The 20,845-nt window shown below is 44.5% G+C and overlaps 1 protein-coding gene across 2 annotated transcripts in view; it reads left to right on the forward strand.

The window, feature by feature from the left end:
* RABGAP1L (RAB GTPase activating protein 1 like) overlaps positions 1 to 20,845 on the forward strand; it is a 427,010-nt gene that overhangs the window by 272,334 nt on the left and 133,831 nt on the right. For both annotated transcript variants that reach the window (XM_088479336.1, XM_088479337.1), the window contains exons 14-16: positions 8,579 to 8,692; positions 12,645 to 12,719; positions 19,611 to 19,736. In XM_088479336.1, the coding sequence (XP_088335462.1) occupies positions 8,579 to 8,692; positions 12,645 to 12,719; positions 19,611 to 19,736 (315 nt within the window). The remainder of the gene's footprint in view (positions 1 to 8,578; positions 8,693 to 12,644; positions 12,720 to 19,610; positions 19,737 to 20,845) is intronic.

The raw sequence follows: 20,845 nt of genomic DNA on the forward strand, positions 1-20,845 counted from the left end.
TGTCTAACTTTAGCGTGTCTGATGTCCCTGTTGAACTTTTCTCTATCGAATTATTCACTGTCTAACATCTGGTGTCCATCTAGGCATAGTCTAACTAATTACTGTCTATCTCTTATACCACACCTGCCTGCAAGTGCCCATATTAACAGCCTGACATTGCCGTGACCAGGGAAACAACTTCAATGGTTACCACATCCCTATGCACACAGGATACAATGCCCACTACTGTACATACACTCCTATGCCCACTATTGTTCCATGCCCTTCATTACAGTTATGGTACCCTGAAGCTTCATGTCCACTATTCTCATGCCCCTCACATGTGCTGATTACCGTATGGTTTTATATGCAGCTGTGGAGGGACAGCGAAATTGAAGTACTCACTGTCACGTGAATACTAGAGTTTTCCTCCATATTTAACTAATTGAATTCTAATAGCCACAGAGATATGGGAAAAAGTAGACAGCAACCAATTACAAGTAAACTTCTCACTTGTTTAGATGGTTTCAGGGTTACCACCCCTGGATTTGTATAGCAGACAGTGGACATGCAGACATACTTTAGTAACTCCACAATAGCAGAAGGGTAGATATAATCCAGAGAGCTCACAAGGTTAGATACAGTCAAAGAGCTCATGAAGTGTCCAGCAAACAGTGTCAACACATATCACAGCTCTTGTAACAATCTGGGTCTGACAACAGGTATTCAAAATAAATAGTGGCTATGGGCAAGGTGCAAGAGCTAAGGACCAAGGCATCTGCCAGGAGACCAATTACCTAACACAGTGATCCCAAACTGTGTTCCGCGGCACTCTGGGGTGCCTTGGGACACTTGCATGAGTGCCTCAAGTTGGTGGACCAGCACCAAATCAAATTATTTATGGTCAATGTAATGTAAATATGTGGACAAATAGAAGCACAAACCTGTCACCCACTACATAAATGAACCTAAGGATGACAGATAAGAACAATTTACTTCACTTTACTACTTCACTACATTTTTATCAGAATTTCTCAATAACAAACTTTTGGCTTAGGGGTGCCGTGAAAGCAGTTCTGATGCACTAGGGTGCCGCCAATCAAAAAAGTTTGTGAACCACTGACCTAACATATGTTTTTAGCTGAAGCCTCCTTAAATGGTTTGAATAGGGAGAACTTTTCACCTGGTCTGAGCATCGGAATGTAAGACTATTGCCTTCCTCCTGCTGGAAGACTCAGCACATCTGCTCTCAGATGCCCGGTCTCTGCGTAACTCCAGTTGCAGCATAAACTCATCCGCAGAAGCCGTGTGCACCAGCTTTGCCCGTGGAGAGCAAACGACCAATGTTGACATCAGTCTGGCTTCACAATACAAATATTGGGCCTGATTCGTATTTGTACACATGCAAAATGGGTCCTGCGTGATTGCTCACGGACCCCCCTTAGCTGCAGCATAATTGACAAGCTGCGGCATTTGGAGGGGGGGGGGGAGCAGGGGCGGCATCCAGAACCATTCTACAAAACGGGGGTTGTGCCAAGCCCAGTGTCTGTGTCGGTGGACGCAGGCTTCCTGGACCTGTGAGAGGGATTCTCACAGCCAGGTTGACTAAGCTTCAGCTTACACAGACTGGCCAAGGACAGTGAAGGCGATACAAAACAGTGTCTTCAGACGCTGCATTGGGATCGCAGAGGCCAGTGGGAGGTGTCTATTTCCTACAGACGAATCCTGCTGCATTTGCATTTTAGTTGGATGGTATTGCACAGCGGCTTCCCTGTGGTTGTGCAATACCGTCCCCATCAGAATCAGGCCTAGAGTATTGTCAAGAGTAACATATATATATATATATATATATATATATATATATATATTATAATATAGAATTGAATTGTCAGTGTTCGGTTTCTAGTCTCTGAGGTACTGTGACTCTTCTGTACAGATTTCTTGTTTCAGACCAGATCTGACCACGAATCTCCAAGCAACTAACCAGTATGTTTTAGATTTTGTCTGAGCATTTTAATTGATCTCGCTGTCCTTTTAGTCATTGATTTTGAGCTGCCAGATACAGTTGGGCACATTTGTGAACCAAGGTTAGGTTTCCCATAGCAATTAAATATATCTTTGCTTTAATTTTCTAATTTGCTCTAGAAAAATGTTAGGATTTGGTGACCTTTGGGCAACAGCCCCCTTTTTCTTTGCACAGATTCCTAATTGTTCCCCATTTTGTTCTGTCTTAAGGGGTGAAGGAAATAACGAAACAGAGCAGTAGCACACAAGTTAGGATACAGTTAAACGTTGAATTTTAACTTTATGCCTCATAAATTACATTTCCCATCTTGGGTATATTTATCTTTTGATGCAGAACAAAATTAAATTTACAATGTGAATAATCATATGGCTTCTGGCACTTGGTGGCTTTGTATGCAAAGGGGAACCAGCAAGCATCACTTTAATCAGTACTACTTCCTAATTCCTAGTCCCACATTGAAGGTGTAATATGAATGAACAGTTCTTATAAAGGGTTAGGCATGATGTGTCGACATTCATAATGATTACACTAGAATGTCAACATCGTCATAATGTATACATTAATCATGTAGACCAAATTAAATGTCGTAATAAATAGAATCATACGTGTCGACTTATTAAACCTCCTCTCCGGGAGAAGCCCGGAAAGGAGATGCAGCTGGCCACTTTGGGAGGCGGGTCTCATATGCCATTATGCCCCGCCCCTGTCACGGCAAATTGCAGGACCGCGAGGACGGGGCTGTGATAATTTAGTTATTTAGCCACTCCCCCATCATGCAGTGCTGCGATTCCCAGCAAGCATCTCCCCATCCAGCCCACTTCACTAGGAAATGGATGGGATGAGGGAGATTTGGACACACTTCCAGGAGGTGCAGGGGGCTACCCAAAAATTCTGGAGCTTGCCGCTTTTTCTGGGAGAGTAGAGAAGTAGGATAGAATGTGGACATATCGTCCCTGGTAACCCATCGGTCACTTATCTGCTTCCATAGGCAGAGGTGACTTCTGGGTCCTTGTGGTCATGTGACCATCAGTTCCAATGGAATAATCTAATGCACCAGCATTCTGAAAAGTATAGTTCCCCTATCCCTAGTGTCTAACCCTAACCCCCCATGTCGACCTAATAACTACATTCCCTTATAAATGTGTTTTTAAAATGACATAGTACTCCAATGTGATAATATCTGTAAAGAACAGTAAACGACAAATCCATAATCATTTTCTTTTTAAGTATATACTGACAATGGCTGTCTCACATTTTAGCATTGACATGATTTACGGTAAATTGAATTGTTATATCCCCTCTGTGCAATAGTACGATTCAGTGATGATGTGAAATGTGTCACTTCTCCCCCACGCACTTGCTATGTGGGTCACTCTTATAGGATCTCCCAGGGGGTAGATGAAAATTATAGGCCACTGTGCTTTAAAGTTAAACAAGCAACAGAAAGATACATGAGGGACATGTCGGGCACTGTAGGGGCTTTTACACTTGACCATTGAGGGGAAACGCAAAGAAAAACTGTACTTTTTTTTTTATAACTATTAAGTGTTCAAAGCATGTTCTCAAAGCCTCCCTGTAGCATATAATGCACTGTATATCTAATGAGTACTTCTATGGAATTTCCATTATTTCCCATTAGCATTGCAGGCTATGTTACAATGAAGAATAAAGAAAATACAGGTGCACACTCTAAGCACGAAGAACATTGATGGCATAAACAATTATGATACATTCTACAAATAACATGGAGTAGAAATGAGATTCTTAGCGCATATTTGGCCAGGTATGATAGCCCATTCACCACGTCAATGTGAACCCCATGAGATAGGTCACTAACATTGTATCAGTTTATCAATCACTTAATATAATCGTGACCCCTAGTCTTTAGATTGCAATGCAGGACCTGTGCTAATTAAAATCAAATAATGGGAGGAGTGCTAGTACCAGGCAGAAGGAAGTCTGTACCTTTAGGTGTACTTTAAATTAGGGATGTGCAGGCTCGGATAGGTTCGAGTTTGCACGTGGAGTTCGGATTTTTCCCTCCAAAAAAACGGAACTCAGAACGAGGCAAAACGTCATCTTACATGGACGAACATCATCATTCCTGGTCTTTTGTCCAGGAATGATGATGTTCGTCCATGTAAGATGACGTTTTGCCTCGTTCTGAGTTCCGTTTTTTTGGAGGGAAAAATCCGAACTCCACGTGCAAACTCGAACCTATCCGAGCCTGCACATCCCTACTTTAAATACAGAGGAAAGGAGTGGTGCTTGGATTGCACACATTTTAAACATAGTGTGAGGTGCTAAAAGTAAAGCAGCACTGGCTAGAAAGTGCGTGTGTGTGTGTGTGTACAGGGTAATTTTTTTTACATTATTTGTCAGGATGTAGTTTAAATCTCGGCTGTTGGGATGCCAGAGCCAGAATCCCGACACCAGTCAGAATCCCGGTGCAGGCATGCCGACGGTAAGTAGTGAGGTTAGGGGTAGGATACTTTCCGAAAGGTGACATCAAGCGCCCCTTCCCCTCCCCTCCCTCCCAACTCACTAAAAAGTGTCACGAAAGCAAGGTGGGAGGGTGGGTGGTGATCTCTCTGCTGCTCCGTGCAGGGAGCACAGCGGTTGTTGCTGGCCAATTGGCTCATTGCAGGGAACCTGGCACCTTCTTCTGTCTGGCGCCCTACTCACCTACATACTATAGCTAATGGACGGGTTGGCCCTGCTGCCGGGTTGCCAGCACTCTGTATCCCGGCAGTCAGAATCTGTGTGCCGGCACCCCCACAGGGTTAGGATACTGACATCTGTCGGTAAGTACCCAACCCTATTTGTCAGTCTATCGGCATTATAGGAAGTTTTGCAGGCTTCGTATGGAAGTTCTCTGCATTTTAGTGCCCTTCCATATGAAGGCTGTCTAACATTTTTAAATGCCAGTAAAAGCATGCAATCAGGTCTGGAATTTAGACTTATTAGTTTAGATAACCCCATTTCCACTTCCTTTTGCAGTCAGGAACCACGTCGGGATGCAGGGATTTTTAGCTACTGCATGTTTCATTTTCTCTGTTAACACTGAAATGAACGCGAGGGGGCACTGGGGTTACCCACTCTTCCCACAACCACAGGTGTAAATGTTGGATACACACTGGTTGTCATTTGCACTCATATCTGACATGTGGTGTCACTGATGTGGATAACTTAGATGGGTTATTATATTTTCCCGTTTGCATGTTTGGTGTAACAAGTACTAAAGCAGAAAGCTGTGCTGGAACAACATGCTCTGAGAACAAGTAATTGACACTTTGCACAGGGAACTATGCTTAAAGCCAGCAGTTGAAACTTCTAAGAGGAAACAATATCTCAGTGGATCAACGTGAAACCCAGCCTGAAAATGACTGTAATTCAGGTCTGTGCATCCAACGCCATACAAACAATATTTCCAAATTGCTTTTTTATTTATACATTCACGTCAGTATTTAACATTTTTTATTTCACTCTGCAAAAAAATAAATAAATCAGAAATAGCTTAAATTATCTAGAACTCGTTTATATTTTGTGTATAGTCCCCGTATAGTTTTAGGGACATAGAAAATGCTGTATTCATACTTAAAAGAACAAAATGGTCTTCCCAGAAACCATCAACAATTTTCTGGATTTGTGGTTTTTGGTGAATGTAAATGTGTTTATTCCATTTTTAAAATGTGTTTGTAAAGCAGTTCTCATTACCAACATGTCCATTTTTGCATGCTAACTGGAGTACTGCTAGAGTCCTTAACCCAGGGGTGGCCAACCAATCAGAGGCAAAGAGCCAAAAAATATATGTAGTCAAGCCAAAGAGCTGATAGCATGCACGCGCCGTGGGCGAGCGGGCAAAACATGGGACATGGCCTAGCTGTCACAAGGCCACGCCCCATTTGTTTTGTGCACGCCTTTGGTATGACATCTGCAGGAGCATCATCTTGTGTCACACCCCCGTTTTTAGTCACGCTGGGGGGAGAGCCCAGGACATTGAACATACACATTTTACGTAATCTTCCCAATATACATTTTTCACTGTTGAAGTGAAAGAAAAACATTGAAATAGCCATGTTCACATAAAATACACAGAAACAAGCCAGATCCACATAAATACTTATTGTAATCCAGAACCACATAAAATACATTGAGAATGCCAGTGCCCATTATGTTGTGCTCCATATGCAGTGCCCTCCTGTAGTTGTGCCCATTAAGCAATGCCCCCAGTAGTTGTGGCCATTATCCAATGCCCCTGTAACTGTGACCATTAAGCAGTGCCCCCATTACTTGTGGCCCTTATGCAATGCCCCCTGTAGCTGTGCCAAATAAGCAATTTCCCCAGTAGTTGTGGCCCTTAAGCAATACCTCTGTAGTTGTGCCCCTTTAATGCCCCTGTAGCTGTGCCCATTAAGCAATGCCCCCATTAGTTGTGGCCCTTATGCAATGCCCCCTTGAAGCTGTGCCCATTATGTAATGCCCCCCAGTAGTTGTGCTCCTTCTGCAATGCCCCCTGTAGCTGTGCCCATTAAGCAATGCCTCCAGCAGTCCTGCCCCTTCTGCATTGTCCCTTGTAACTGTGCCCCTTAAGTAAGTGCCCCCAGCACGAGCTCCCCCTGCCCACACCCCTATGAAGAAACTTACCTTCATGCTGGCACCACTCCATGCTGTCAGGGCTCCGGAGTACCGCCGTTGCTGCTGCTTCTGCTTCCACGGCCTGCTGGATCTAACTGGATCCAGCAGACACGCGGGCTCCTCACATCGCAGGTGACGTCATGACGTCACCCGCGCACTGCATTACTGGGAACGTTGGCCTCTGAAGCGATCAGAGGCTTCTTTAGTCTCTGATGGCTTCAGAAACCAGTAATAATGGGGGTCTGCCAAGCCGTGAGCCTGAGAGCCGCATTAGAAGCTCAAAAGAACCTTGTGTGGCTCGACAGCCGCGGGTTGGCCACCCCTGCCTTAACCCTTTAATGCTGACGTGGCAATGTTAGTTTTATTTGATTCTTGAGGTTTTGAAACCGCGCTAGTAGGATCTCTACTAAGTCATAGTAAAGGTTGAATTAATTTAAATGAAATAAGAGTAACTCAATGTTCCAAATTCATGTGTAGCAAGTTATGTGTATCCCGTAACGAATTAAAAAATGGAAAAACTTATACTGTTCAAATTTAGCTTTCATTGCAGTGTCACTTGGAAACTGCAGTTGTCTTGGGTTAATTGATTCCAATAATTTCCAATCTTTGCACATATACCATTTACCTTAAGTTAATGTCCAATATATATATATTAAGAGCAGTGGCAATGTGGATCAATTATCCCTTAGATACATGCATCTTGTAAACTATTTTAAGGCATGTTTTAATGCTCCCACTGTCAGCACTTTAAATAAAATGTGTCTGTTTAGTGTACTATATTCTTTATATGTGTAGTAAGAAGTCTAAGAGAATAGGGAAAGGCAGGGGGATAGTGCATGGAAGCCTGACCTTTTACGGGTCTGACTGATTGACATGTGGTTTAATTGGTGGTATAAATATTTGATTTAACCATGGCATCATTACCAGTGACATTGCTAAGTTTGAAGGTTAAAAACCGTGTTTTGCTGCTTGAGCTTTTTGAACCATATTAGTAACCTTTTAGTCATTTTCTATAAGATTTGGGATGCGTCTTGTGTAGTTTCTGATGACATTCTCTATTTAACATTTTATATATACATAAAAAAGCTGCAAGGCAACCGTGCAATTTTGCCTTCTTATATGAAAAGTCAGTTGTTAGTGTGTAGTTGTCCTTTAAACCAGAGGCACTCAGCCATGTTTCAGCTGGGTCCCTAAGTGTCTGTATAACATTGTTGTTGGAAACACCAAATGCCCACCAGGCAATCAGGGAAGACTTGGACATCTTGCTTGGGTTCTCATGTTGGGCACCTGAGGTTTAAACGGTTCTTCTAATAATCCTTTTTTTTTTTATCTGTCAGCAAAGCCGCCAAACCAATTTGCAGTGAGCACCAATTTTTTTTTTAAATGCAGATTTTATTTGAACTAATTAAACAAATAGCTGTGTAATATTGATAGTGTTTAAAGTGATGAAGTAGCTTAATGAATAGTGTTGTTTCATTAACAGTACTCAGCGATATCTCAATTATTTGTTCATAATCAAACACCCTGAATAGAAATGTGAAACAAAATGGCGGCTCCCTGTTTGGCTTTCAGTCGTTCTGTGATATTTTTCTTACATTTTTACATGATAAAATAAAACCTAAAAACAACATCAATTGGTGCATTTAAATGATTGCATTGTTTCAGTCCTATAATGGCTTCCGAGTTCCTGCTGCAGCTTGGGGGCACTATGTGCGATATTGCTGATCTCGCAGCTCCAGAGATGTACGTAAACCATCGTGTTCGTGTACCTCCATGAATCAGGCCTGTCAGTCCTTTTTTTGTTTCTCTTGCTGCTTTGAATGTGAGTTAATTCATCCAGTGCCACTGGGTATTGCAGGGCTTACCATGCAAACAGTCTTTTTGGCTTTTACTAATAAAAGGCTATAACAGCTGTGCCTTATATTCTGTTACTAGGATTCTGCCCAAGAGAGTGTAATCAAAAGAGATGTCCACCGCACATTTCCTGCACACGATTACTTTAAGGACACGGAGGGCGACGGACAAGATTCTCTATATAAGATCTGTAAGGTGAGATATTGTAATGTGAAACTTGTGTCTAGTGACTTAAGTGTCAAAGGTTCTAGGTCAGGGGTCTTCAACCTTGGCCCTCCAGCTGTTGTGGAACTACACATATCAGCATGCACTGCCACCTTTTTGATATAACAGCATGCTAAAACTATGGCAGTGCATGCTGGGATGTGTAGTTCCACAGCAGCTGGAGGGCCAAGGTTGAAGACCCCTGTCCTATCCTAAGTGATGCTCTCTCTGGTCTTGCTTCACTAGCTTATGGATGAGAGTACTTGGAAAAGTCAACAACACTTTGGTTTGGCCGACACTTCCGTTACGATCTGTCTGCATTAAGTCTTCATTGACCTTGTCATACACCAGTTTTCTCATACAATGCTCATGGGAATGTCTCCTGTGAGACACTCTGATCAGCAGCTCTGAGCTCTCATCGAGATAAGTGATGTGCACATGTCTGCATAATGAGCAAGAGACTGAGGGCAAGGGAACCTAGAAAAAAGGACATCGGCGATAAGGAGCATATTACATAGAGGAGGATGTCATACATTTTCTAGGACACTGCGTCAACTTTAAAATTGCCTGCAATACTAAAATGGGAAAGCCCATTGCTGTAGCTTCCATGGATTTATATTTTTGAAGCTTGTATGGCACACTCGCTCCACATTCAAACACACCCACTATAGTTCATGGATTGTGCTTTATCTGCATACCAGGCGATTATTATTTAAAAAATATGGAGTATTTCATGATCAGATACTTTGTAGTTGTATTGTAAATGCCTGTGAGCAGGGTTCTCATTGTGACTTGTGTAGTGTAGTCATTAGTGTCCGGTGTATACAGCTCTGTATATCACTGCGGGAGACTTTGGTTTTTATAAATCTGTAATGAGACTTAGATAATTGGTATGGGTCTCTTAAAGTGTACTCGCCAAATATACTCTATGCCAGTTGTTCTCAAACTCGGTCCTCAGGACCCCAAACAGGTCACGTTTTCCAGGTCACCTAGTAGGTGCACAGGTGTATTCATTACTCCTGGATACATGTTTTCTTTTTCTCTTTATTTCTAATAATAGTTGGTACAAGATAGGACATAATAATTATCTAACACATATTGTGTACAAATAATTACAAACGAAATATTATCATAAATATAGTGTGTACATCATTGTTAATATACATTTATTAATTTTTTAATTAACAAGAAAAATTGGTACGGAGAGGAAAGAAAAAAGGGGGTAGGGGAGGCAACCTGCGGTACGCTACTCCACCCAGAGAAGACCAGCTTCATTCCATTCCGGGAAGTTGTCTATGGAATGCAGAATACCTAGGGTCCCAGGTAGTATGGAACTTTATCACAGTATCATGGAGGAGCGCAGTGATATATTCCATAGAGGCTAAACACCATATTTTGTTCAATAGCACTGTCATTTCCGGAGCCTCGATTTGCTTACAGGTTGTAGCAATCAACAGTTTGGCCGCATTATAAATGTGGCCATATAGTTTGTTTTGAGGTTTACAGAGGAATCTAGTGGGTTTACATAGAAACATATGTAGAGGGTCTTTAAGAAAGGGGGTGGGGGGGGAGACCCCGAGCACCCTAGACACCAAAGATGTGATTTCATCCCAATATTTTGACATCCGGGGCAGCCCCACCCAGGGCCGGCCCTAGCCCAAATTTTTTTGTAAGCGAGTATATTTTTTGGTGCCCCCCTATGCAGTGCCCCCGGTAGTGTTCCCCCCTGTGCAGTGCCCCTTGTGCCCCCAGTAGTAAGCCCCTTATATAGTGCCCCCAGTAGTAGTCCCCCTATGCAGTACCCCCAATAGTGGTACCCCTTATGCAGTACCCTTTAAACAGTGGCCCCAGTTGTAGTTCCCCCCCCCCTATGCAGTACTCCCAGTATTGCCCTTTATATAGTGCCCCCAGTAATGGTCCCCCCCTTGTAGTACCCCCTCTTGTAGTCCCCCCTTGTAGTAGTCCTCCCATTGTTGTTCCCCCCCATGTAGTGCCCCCAATAGTATTCCCCCCCTTGTAGTTCCACCAGTAGTAGTCCCCCCTTGTAGTTCCACCAGTAGTAGTCCCCCCTTGTAGTGGCCCCAGTAGTAATCCCCCTTGTAGTGGCCCCAGTAGTAATCCCCCCTTGTAATGCCCCCAGTAGTAATCCCCTCTTGTAGTGCCCCCAGTAGTAGTCTCCCCTTGAAGTGCCCCCAGTAGTAGTCTCCCCTTGTAGTGCCCCTTGTAGTGCCCCCAGTAGTAGCCCCCTCTTGTAGTGCCCCCAGTAGTAAGCCCCCCCTTGTAGTGCCCCCAGTAGTAATTCCCCCTTCTAGTGTCCCCAGTAGTAATCCCCCCTTCTAGTGTCCCCAGTAGTAGCCCCCTCTTGTAGTGCCCCCAGTAGTAAGCCCCCCCTTGTAGTGCCCCCAGTAGTAATCCCCCCCTTCTAGTGTCCCCAGTAGTAGCCCCCCCTTGTAGTCCCACCCCCCCAGTGGAGACACACACAATAAAAAAATAAAAAAACACTTACCTGAATCCCCGCTCCTGCTCCCGCCGCCGCTATCAGCTCCTCTGTCCGTCCTCCCGGGCCGCTTTGCATCATGGGAGAGACGTCATGATGTCTCTCCCATTACTCACTGCGGGAGCCGGAAGATTGCTGCTGCAGTGGGCGCAGCAGCCGATGAGAGTCTGGCAGACTCTCATCAGCTGCTGAAACAAACACACAGCTGCCGGCACCGGCGGCTGTGTGCTTGGTACTGTGTAGCGCTGACCGAATTCCGTCCGGTCAGCGCTACACACGCGGTGCAGCCTGTGTCACAGAGACACAGTCTGCACCGCGGTAAGCCACTCCACTGCTGGCTCAGTAAATTAATAAAACTGCATGGTCACGGCTCCCTTCACTATGTGGCGCCTTATGCGGCCACGTACCATGCGTAAACATAGAACCGGCCCTGGCCCCACCACACATGCAAATAGGAACCAATTTGGCTGCACTGCCTCCAACAAAGGTCCGAAGACCCCGGAAAAATCTGAAGCAGTTTTTCAGGAACCATGTACCATCGACAATACACTTTGAAGGAATTTTCTTTTATGTTGGTATTAATGGAGGACTTAGCGACCCATTGCCTTATATCTGCCCAATCATCGTCCTCCAAACTAATCCCCAGGTCTTGTTCCCAAGTCTGCTCGAAAGGTTCCCTGAATTCAGGGGATGAGGGGGATAACAATGAGTATAAGATTGATATGGATCCCTTACTGCTAGGGTTGTTAATACATCTACGCTCCAATGCAGTAGGTTGTCGCAGTTGTGGGGTTTACTAAGTGAGCGTATAAAACTACAAATACTCACTGATATTTTCTAAAAGATCCACAGGTGGAACTAATTATTTAACTTGTGATTCTGTGAGGAGACCAGGAAAACATGCGCTTTTTGGGGTCCTGAGGACTGAGTTTGAGAACATAGCACTGAATAACATAGCACTATGGTATGTTATTCAGCTGTCAGGACCTAGTGAAATGCCTCCTCTCTCCTCAGTATCACTGGTACTTTGTGAATTGATAATCCACATTCTCCTGTGGATTGGTTCAGCACACAAAGTGCCTGTCTGTGCTGTTTGTAGGCGATGGGGCACTTAAAAGTAACAATGAAAGTAGAAATTCTCAAGACATGGGAATTTTTTCATTTGAACACTAGGGGGTAAATTTACTAAGATGGGAGTTCTATTAAGAAGTGATGTTGCCCATAGCAACCAATCAGATTCCAGGTATGATCTTCTAGAAGGTGCTAGATAAATGAGAAGTAGAATCTGATTGGTTGCTATGGGCAACATCACTTCTTAATTAGAACTCCCATCTTAGTAAATTTACCCCTAGGATAGATTCCTGCTTGTCTGTTAGATATGATTTGTCAGCCGTGTATATGAGCTTTAACCATGTGTGTGCTACTTGACTTCTGTTTATTTTGCAGGCATATTCTTTATATGATGAGGACATCGGCTATTGTCAGGGCCAGAGCTTCCTAGCTGCAGTTCTGCTGCTACATGTGAGTAACAGGCAATGTGATTCATCCAGCGGGGGAGGCTTTCCAGCAGCTACAAGTGATGGAAGGCTGGAAACACTGAGACATTGCTGGATCTTTAACCATTTCCTTGCTCTTTACCTTTTAATCAATGAAGATGTCTTCATGTCTTCCTTTATAGTTTTCAGCATCAAGGTTGTTATAAAATACAAGAAACCAGAATATATTTAGAAACGTCTATAACTGTTGTGTCTATAAATGGTTAGTACTGATGTGGTAACTATTTATTAATACCTATCTATTCTAATCTATTCATTCTACAGTAGGTTAGAATAACAGACTGTGCACAGTAGCAAACTATTAACCTTACGGCCTGTTCATTGACACTTTGTAGTTTATTATATCATATCCATTGGAAAGCCTTATCTTACCTTTTAGTATTACAAAAACTTGTTTTCAAGTTCTTTAACGGTTGAACTTTTTTTTTTTTTTAACAATAAATAGGAAACCGCTTAGATAAATGTCAGTTTCCCAAAGATGATCTGTTAACCATGTTTAACTCATTCGAAATGAGTTTAATATGCCACCCTCTAGTGCCAATGGAGAGCTCCAGAAAAATAAAAGCTTGAGTCAAGAGTAAGCCCCTCTCTGCCCTACTAGTGATATTGGATATAGTGATACAACACACAGGACTCATGCAGCCCAGTAGCTGCAATCGCCCCAACACTGACACATATGTGAATGTCCACATGCTGGCTTGAACAGTTGTTGATTTGGCAAGTCCGCTATCCAGTTGTGCCCTCTGTGATCCAAACTTCTGCTAGTTGTTATGGCTGGAAAAGCAACCAATTAACTTAACGTTCCCTCCTGGACATCAAACCATGTAAAAAAAATCCATCGACCTGTTAAAGCATTAAATATACAGGTAAGCTTAAAGAATCTTTTAAAGCCTCAAAAGCAAGACCACTTAATAGGAAAGGTTGTACTAAACAGGACCATGTGCTGCAGTCCTGTAACACACGTAGAGCCTGATGCAGAGCTAGAAGTGAATCAGGCATTCACTGCTCAAATGAAGCGTGTGCAAAGGAAATGTGAATGTGCGACCACATGCAGAGTTGTACACATATTGAGGTGGTGCCTCATCTGTAGCATATGCTCCTGGCTTCAATTTTATGCTTTGGTGCAGAAACGCATAGCCGACCTTTGCATAAGCACGCCCTCACTGAGCCTTGCCTGTGTAAGAATGCCTTCTCACAGCCCTGATGTAATCCATATACGTACTACTGTGCATTGCTTGTACTGGCGTGCACCTTCTGAGTCTGCATAGTGCAATTTCACGCAAGATATGCTCCACAAATGGGCGAACGTTCAACTCTGCATGAGCCATGTACTGTTCAATTTATAGTTGCTGCAAAAGTCCACCCTGTGCTCCCACTCTTAATCTTTGTTTAAAGTCCAGCATAAATGCTTTTAAATATGTGTTTTCCCACTGCAGTGCTCTGTTATTGCTGTAGGTTGTACTGTCTAATACAAATTGATGACACTTGCAGGTTACATTAGGGTAATATGTGACAAATAATAATGTTGCAAAGTATGATCAAATGCACCTCTTCTCTACTATACTACAGAGTAAGCAGCCAATTTATGAGCCTAACAATGTTCTTAAGAATGCAGCCTGACAATGCATCAGGTACTAGAGACCTCATTGATGCCTAAGTTGTGTTAATAGTGAATGGGTAGTCTACTCATTACATCGCTAAATGGCGCTACTAGTGAATGGGTAGTCTTCTCGTTACATCGCGGAGGCCTAAATGGCTCTACTAGTGATGGGTATTCTTCTCGTTACATCGCTAAATGGCGCTGCTAGTGAATGAGTATTCTTCTCGTTACATCGCGGAGACCTAAATGTCGCTACTAATGAATGGGTATTCTTCTCATTACATCGCTAAATGGCGCTGCTAGTGAATGAGTATTCTTCTCGTTACATCGCGGAGACCTAAATGTCGCTACTAATGAATGGGTATTCTTCTCATTACATCGCTAAATGGCGCTACTAGTGAATGGGTGTTCTTCTCGTTACATCGCGGAGGCCTAAATGGTGCTACTAGTGAATGGGTATTCTTGTTACATCGCTGAGGCCTAAATGGTGCTATTAGTGAATGGGTAGTCTTCTCGTTACATCGCTGAGGCCTAACTGGCACAACTAGTGAATGAGTATTCTCGTTACATCGCGGAGGCCTAAATGGCGCTACTAGTGAATGGGTATTCTTCTTGTTGCATCACTGAGGCCTAAATGGCACTACTAGTGAATGGGTAGTCTTCTCGTTACATCGCTGAGGCCTAAATGGTGGTACTAGTGAATGGTTATTCTCGTTACATCGCTGAGGCCTAAGTGGCGCTACTAGTGAATGGGTATTCTTCTCGTTACATCGCTGAGGCCTAAATGACGCTACTAGTGAATGGGTATCCTTCTCATGACCATATTGAAGTCTAAGTGGTGTTAGTAGTAAATGGGTAGCTTCTCGTGACATCACTGAGGTCTAAGAGGTGTCGGTAGTAAATGGGTAGCTTCTCTTGACATCACTGAGGTCTAAGAGTTGTCAGTAGTAAATGGGTAGCTTCTCGTGACATCACTGAGGTCTAAGAGGTGTCGGTAGTAAATGGGTAGTCTTCTTGTGACATCACTGTGGCTTAAGAAGTGTCAGTAGTGAGTGGTTAGTCTTCTCATGATAGTTGGTTCAGCCAAATCGACTCCTACCCTCTGTGGGCGGTGATGCTTCATTAGCAGTAACCGAATTTGATTAAACTAAATTAAGAAATATTACTTCATTTTTGGAAAATATATTTACAGTGTGTTCTTATTATTAGTAGTTAAACACAGTGAATCCCAGATAGGTCATAAAGCAAATTTTAAATACTCGTAAACAAAAACATATTTTGTAGAATAGAGCAATGTGCATCACATTTATTGGGAGAAAAAAACAACAACAAAGCAACATAGAAAAAAAAGTGGTGGCAGGGACGAATTTAGGCACAGGACAGTGCCTAAGAGAATGGTTTAGATGCAGGACAGTGGCAGAGAATGGTTTAGTCTCAGACAGAGGCAGAGAATGGTTTAGTCGCAGGACAGAGGCAGAGAATGGTTTAGTCTCAGACAGAGGCAGAGAATGGTTTAGTCTCAGACAGAGGCAGAGAATGGTTTAGTCACAGGACAGTGGCAGAGAATGGTTTAGTCGCAGGACAGAGGCAGTGAATGGTTTAGTCGCAGGACAGTGCCTAAGCGAATGTTTTAGATGCAGGACAGTGGCAGAGACTGGTTTTGTTGCATGACAGTGGCAGAGAATGGTTTTGTCGTAGGACAGCGGCAGAGACTGGTTTATTCGCAGGACAGTGGCAGAGACTGGTTTATTCGCAGGACAGTGGCAGAGACTGGTTTAGTCGCAGGACAGTGGCAGAGAATGGTTTTGGCGCAGGACAGTGGCAAAGAACGGTTTAGGCGCAGGACAGTGGCAGAGAATTGTTTAGGCGCAGGACAGTGGCAGAGAATTGTGTGGATGCAGGACAGAGGTAGAGAATGGTTTAGACACAGGACAGTGGTAGAGAATAGTTTAGTTGCAGGACAGAGGCAGAGACTGGTTTAGTCGCAGGACAGGGGCAGGTGATGGTTTAGGCGCAGGATAATGAAAGAGAATAGTTTAGGCGCAGGACAGTGGCAGAGAATGGTGTAGGCACAGGACTGTGGCAGAGGATACTTTAGGCAATGGACAGTGGCAGAGGATGCTTAAGTCGATGGACAGTGGCAGAGAATGGTGTAGGCGCAGGACAGTGGTAGATAATGCTTTAGGCTCGGGACAGTGGCTGAGACGGGATATGGCGCAGGACAGTGGCAGAGAATGGTTTAGGCGCAGGACAGTGGCAGAGAATGGTGTAGGCGCAGGTCAGTGGTAGAGGATGCTTTAGGCTCTGGACAGTGGCAGAGACGGGATATGGTGCAGGACAGTGGCAGAGAATGGTTTAGTTGCAGGACAGTGGCAGAGAACGGTTTAGGAGGACAGAGGCAGAGAATGGTTTAGACACAGGACAAAGGGAGAGAATGATTTAGGGGACGGACGGTGGCAGAGAATGGTGTGGGCGCAGGACTGTGGCAGAGGATGCTTTAGGCGATGGACAGTGGCAGAGAATGATGTAGGCGCAGGACTGGGGCAGATGATGCTTTAGGCACAGGACAGTGGAAAAGAATGCTGCAGCTCCGGACAGTTGCAGAGATGGGATTAGGCGCAGAGAATGGTTTAGGCGCAGGACAGTGGCAGAGAATGGTGTAGTCGCAGGACTGTGGCAGAGGATGCTTTAGGCTCTGGACAGTGGTAGAGAATGCTTTAGGCCCCAGACAGTTGCAGAGACCGGATATGGTGCAGGACAGTGGCAGAGAATGGTTTAGGCGGAGGACATTGGCAGAGAATGGTTTAGTTGCAGGACAGTGGCAAAGAACGGTTTAGGCGCAGGACAGTGGCAGAGAATTGTTTGGATGCAGGACAGAGATAGAGACTTGTTTAGTTGTGAGACAGGCAGAGAATGGTTTAGGCGCAGGACAATGGCAGGGAATGGTTTAGACACAGGACAGTGGTAGAGAATGGTTTAGGCGCAGGACAGTGGCAGAGAATTGTTTGGATGCAGGACAGAGATAGAGACTTGTTTAGTTGTGAGACAGAGGCAGAGAATGGTTTAGGCGCAGGGCAATGGCAGGGAATGGTTTAGGCGCAGGACAGTGGCAGAGAATGGTTTATGCGCAGGACAGTGGCAGAGAATGGTTTAGGCGCAGGACAGTGGCAGAGAATGGTTTAGGCGCAGGACAGTGGCAGAGAATGGTTTAGGCGCAGGACAGTGGCAGAGAATGGTTTAGGCGCAGGACAATGGCAGAGAATGGTTTAGGCGCAGGACAGTGGCAGAGAATGGTTTAGGCACAGGACAGTGGCAGAGAATGGTTTAGGCGCATGACAGTGGCAAAGAATGGTTTAGGCGCAGGACTGGGGCAGAGGATGCTTTAAGCACAGGACAGTGGTAGAGAATGCTGCAGCTCCGGACAGTGGCAGAGACGGGATTAGGCGCAGGACAGTGGCAGAGACGGGATTAGGCGCAGGACAGTGGCAGAGACTGGATTAGGCGCAGGACAGTGGCAGAGACGAGGTTAGGCGCAGGACAGTGGCAGAGAATGGTGTAGTCACAGGACTGTGGCAGAGGATGCTTTAGGCTCTGGACAGTGGTAGAGGATGCTGCAGCTCCGGACAGCGGCAGAGATGGAATTAGGAGCAGGACAGTGGCAGAGAATGGTTTAGGCGCAGGACAGTGGCAGGGAATGGTTTAGTCGCAGGACAGTGGCAGAGAATGGTTTAGGCGCAGGACAGTGGCAGAGAATGGTTTAGGCGCAGGACAGTGGCAGAGCATGGTTTAGGCGCAGGACAGTGGCAGAGAATGGTGTAGGCGCAGGACTGGGGCAGAGGATGCTTTAGGCACAGGACAGTGGCAGAGAATGGTGTAGGCGCAGGACAGTGGCAGAGAATGGTGTAGGCGCAGGACAGTGGTAGAGAATGGTGTAGGCGCAGGACAGTGGCAGAGAATGGTTTAGGCGGAGGACAGTGGCAGAGAATGGTTTAGGCGCAGGACAGTGGCAGAGAATGGTGTAGGCGCAGGACAGTGGCAGAGAATGGTTTAGGCGCAGGACAGTGGCAGAGAATGGTGTAGGCGCAGGACTGGGGCAGAGGATGCTTTAGGCACAGGACAGTGGTAGAGAATGCTGCAGCTCCGGACAGTGGCAGAGATGGGATTAGGCGCAGGACAGTGGCAGAGAATGGTTTATGCTCCGGACAGTGGTAGGAAATGGTTTAGGCGCAGGACAGTGGCAGAGAATGGTTTAGGCACAGGACTGGAGCAGAGGATGCTTTAGGCACTGGACAGTGGTAGAGAATGCTGCACCGCAGGACAGTGGCAGAGAATGGTTTAGGCGCAGGACAGTGGCAGAGAATGGTGTAGTCGCAGGACAGTGGAAGAAGATGCTTTAGGCTCTGGACAGTGGCAGAGCCAGAATTAGGCGCAGAACAGAGGCAAAGATGGGAGAGAAGCAAGTTTCTAGAAGCATTGCAGCATCTTGCGTAGGAAGACAAGCCATGTTTTCTGAGGACATCTGGTCACTCTAGATCTGCCTCTGTTTTTCTATAAATGTGCCATAATCTGTGCAGTATTTTGCATGAAGTGAAACTTTCACTATTAGGGTACATACAGAATTATAGAATCCATAGAGAGTTTATCACAAATAAGCACAGCTTCGGTACACAATGTAAGTGCAGATGTCCTTTACCGTGTATGGCAATGCTGAGAGGTTTCCCGCCCACATTGAGATTGAGAGCGTCTATTTTTCTTTTCTATATTATTATTTAATTCTACAGCATTACAGTAGAGTAACGCTTTGTGTCAGGACTGGTGACAGACTGAGAAAGCTATCTGTCTGGCCTTGTGATTAGCACATTTTAAATGATTCTATATCTTTATTAAGGTTCTTTATCGATGCAGCTAGTGTGTACAGCATTATCCACTGAGCCAACAGTGAATACACAGACAGGGTCAGAGGAGGCCTTTCCTATTATTGTTCTATTATTCTGAAGAATTTCTTCACTGTTAAATAAACGATTATCTCTGTATAAATAAAATGACTGTCAGGGTACAAGTCACAACATAGAAAGCATGTTCCAAGAACAGGATCAGCTAGTTGTTGTGTCAGTGTTGAGTGCAGCTTACAATTGTATGATAATGTTTAAGTTCCCAATATAGTAGAGGTAGATGAAACGCATGGTCACTCATAGTTCTATAGACAGGAAAGGTTTCTTGCCAGGAATGATGACACTTTTTTTTTTCTTTTTGCAGATGCCAGAGGAGCAGGCGTTCTGTGTACTGGTCAGGATCATGTACGACTACCAATTTAGAAATCTCTACAAGAATAACTTTGAGGATCTGCATTGCAAGTTTTACCAGCTGGAACGCCTATTGCAGGTGAGTTGCACATCTGCATATTGCTGCGGGGACACAGGACTACGTGGGATGAGCAAGAGCCTGCTGACTGTTGTATGCTTATGACAACTACTGTGATAAGTAAATGCAGGCTATTTAATATGACTCAAAATCCCGCAGGGCTGTTCTGTTCATGTTTTATGATTAAAAGCATCAATGTAAAAGATAAAATATATTAAGGCTTCCATCTAATCTGTAGGCAGGTACATTACAGGTGTAAATCACAGTTGGTTTCCACAAGATCTGTTAGGGTTCCAGCGACCTAACTGTCCGTACTGACTCTATTTACAACTGGAATTGAATTAAGTAAAAAAGCAGTGAGCCAATTGAGTTAAATGTTGAAATAAAATCTGATTCAACTTTATAATGCAAGGTGTGGGCAAGATTTTTTTTTTTCTTGACATTTATGTAGTTCCAGAATATTTTTATTACATTTTACGATTGGGAGCAGCCTAATAAAATAAGACTAAGTAATAACAAAGAGGTAAGAGGGCCCTGCTGACGAGCTTACAATCAATAGGAAAATAGAGATTTGATACATGGGGGATAACTGCTGCATATTGCCAAGTGGTCCAGCCAGATTACAGAGGTTCTTGGTGGGTAGTACAATCCAGCAGGGCCGGACTTGCCATCGGGCACTTCTGGCATAAGGACTGGCTCGGGGAGGGATAAAGCAAAAGACCCCCGCCTTCCACCCAACGGCTCCGAGATCATTAAGATTTTACGGAGCCAGAATGTGTGGCGGCATGTATGGGCCGGTGGCGGCTGTGCTGGGCCGAAAAGGGACAGGGGCGTGCCGCGAGGGCAGCCCCCGTGACTCGCGGCATGCCCCCCTCTACACGGAAGTGCAGGGCGGACTGCCAGGGCTGATATACAGCTCCAGTCCGTCTCTGCGATCTAGTCACCCCGCAATGTTGGCATGATATCAGTGGGTTTTGTGAGTGTAGAAAGACAACATAAGTACAGTAAGTTTTGTGTGAACTGTGTAATAGGGAGGTAACTAGGTAACATTAGTTAAGAATAAATTAGAAATATTTGTGTAATGTGATTACTTTTTATGATTGATCACACACTATAGGCTTACTTACTAT

The sequence above is a fragment of the Taudactylus pleione genome, unplaced genomic scaffold, assembly GCF_031769625.1.
Source record: "Taudactylus pleione unplaced genomic scaffold, aTauple2 ptg000230l, whole genome shotgun sequence".
NCBI classification, from domain to species: domain Eukaryota; kingdom Metazoa; phylum Chordata; class Amphibia; order Anura; family Myobatrachidae; genus Taudactylus; species Taudactylus pleione.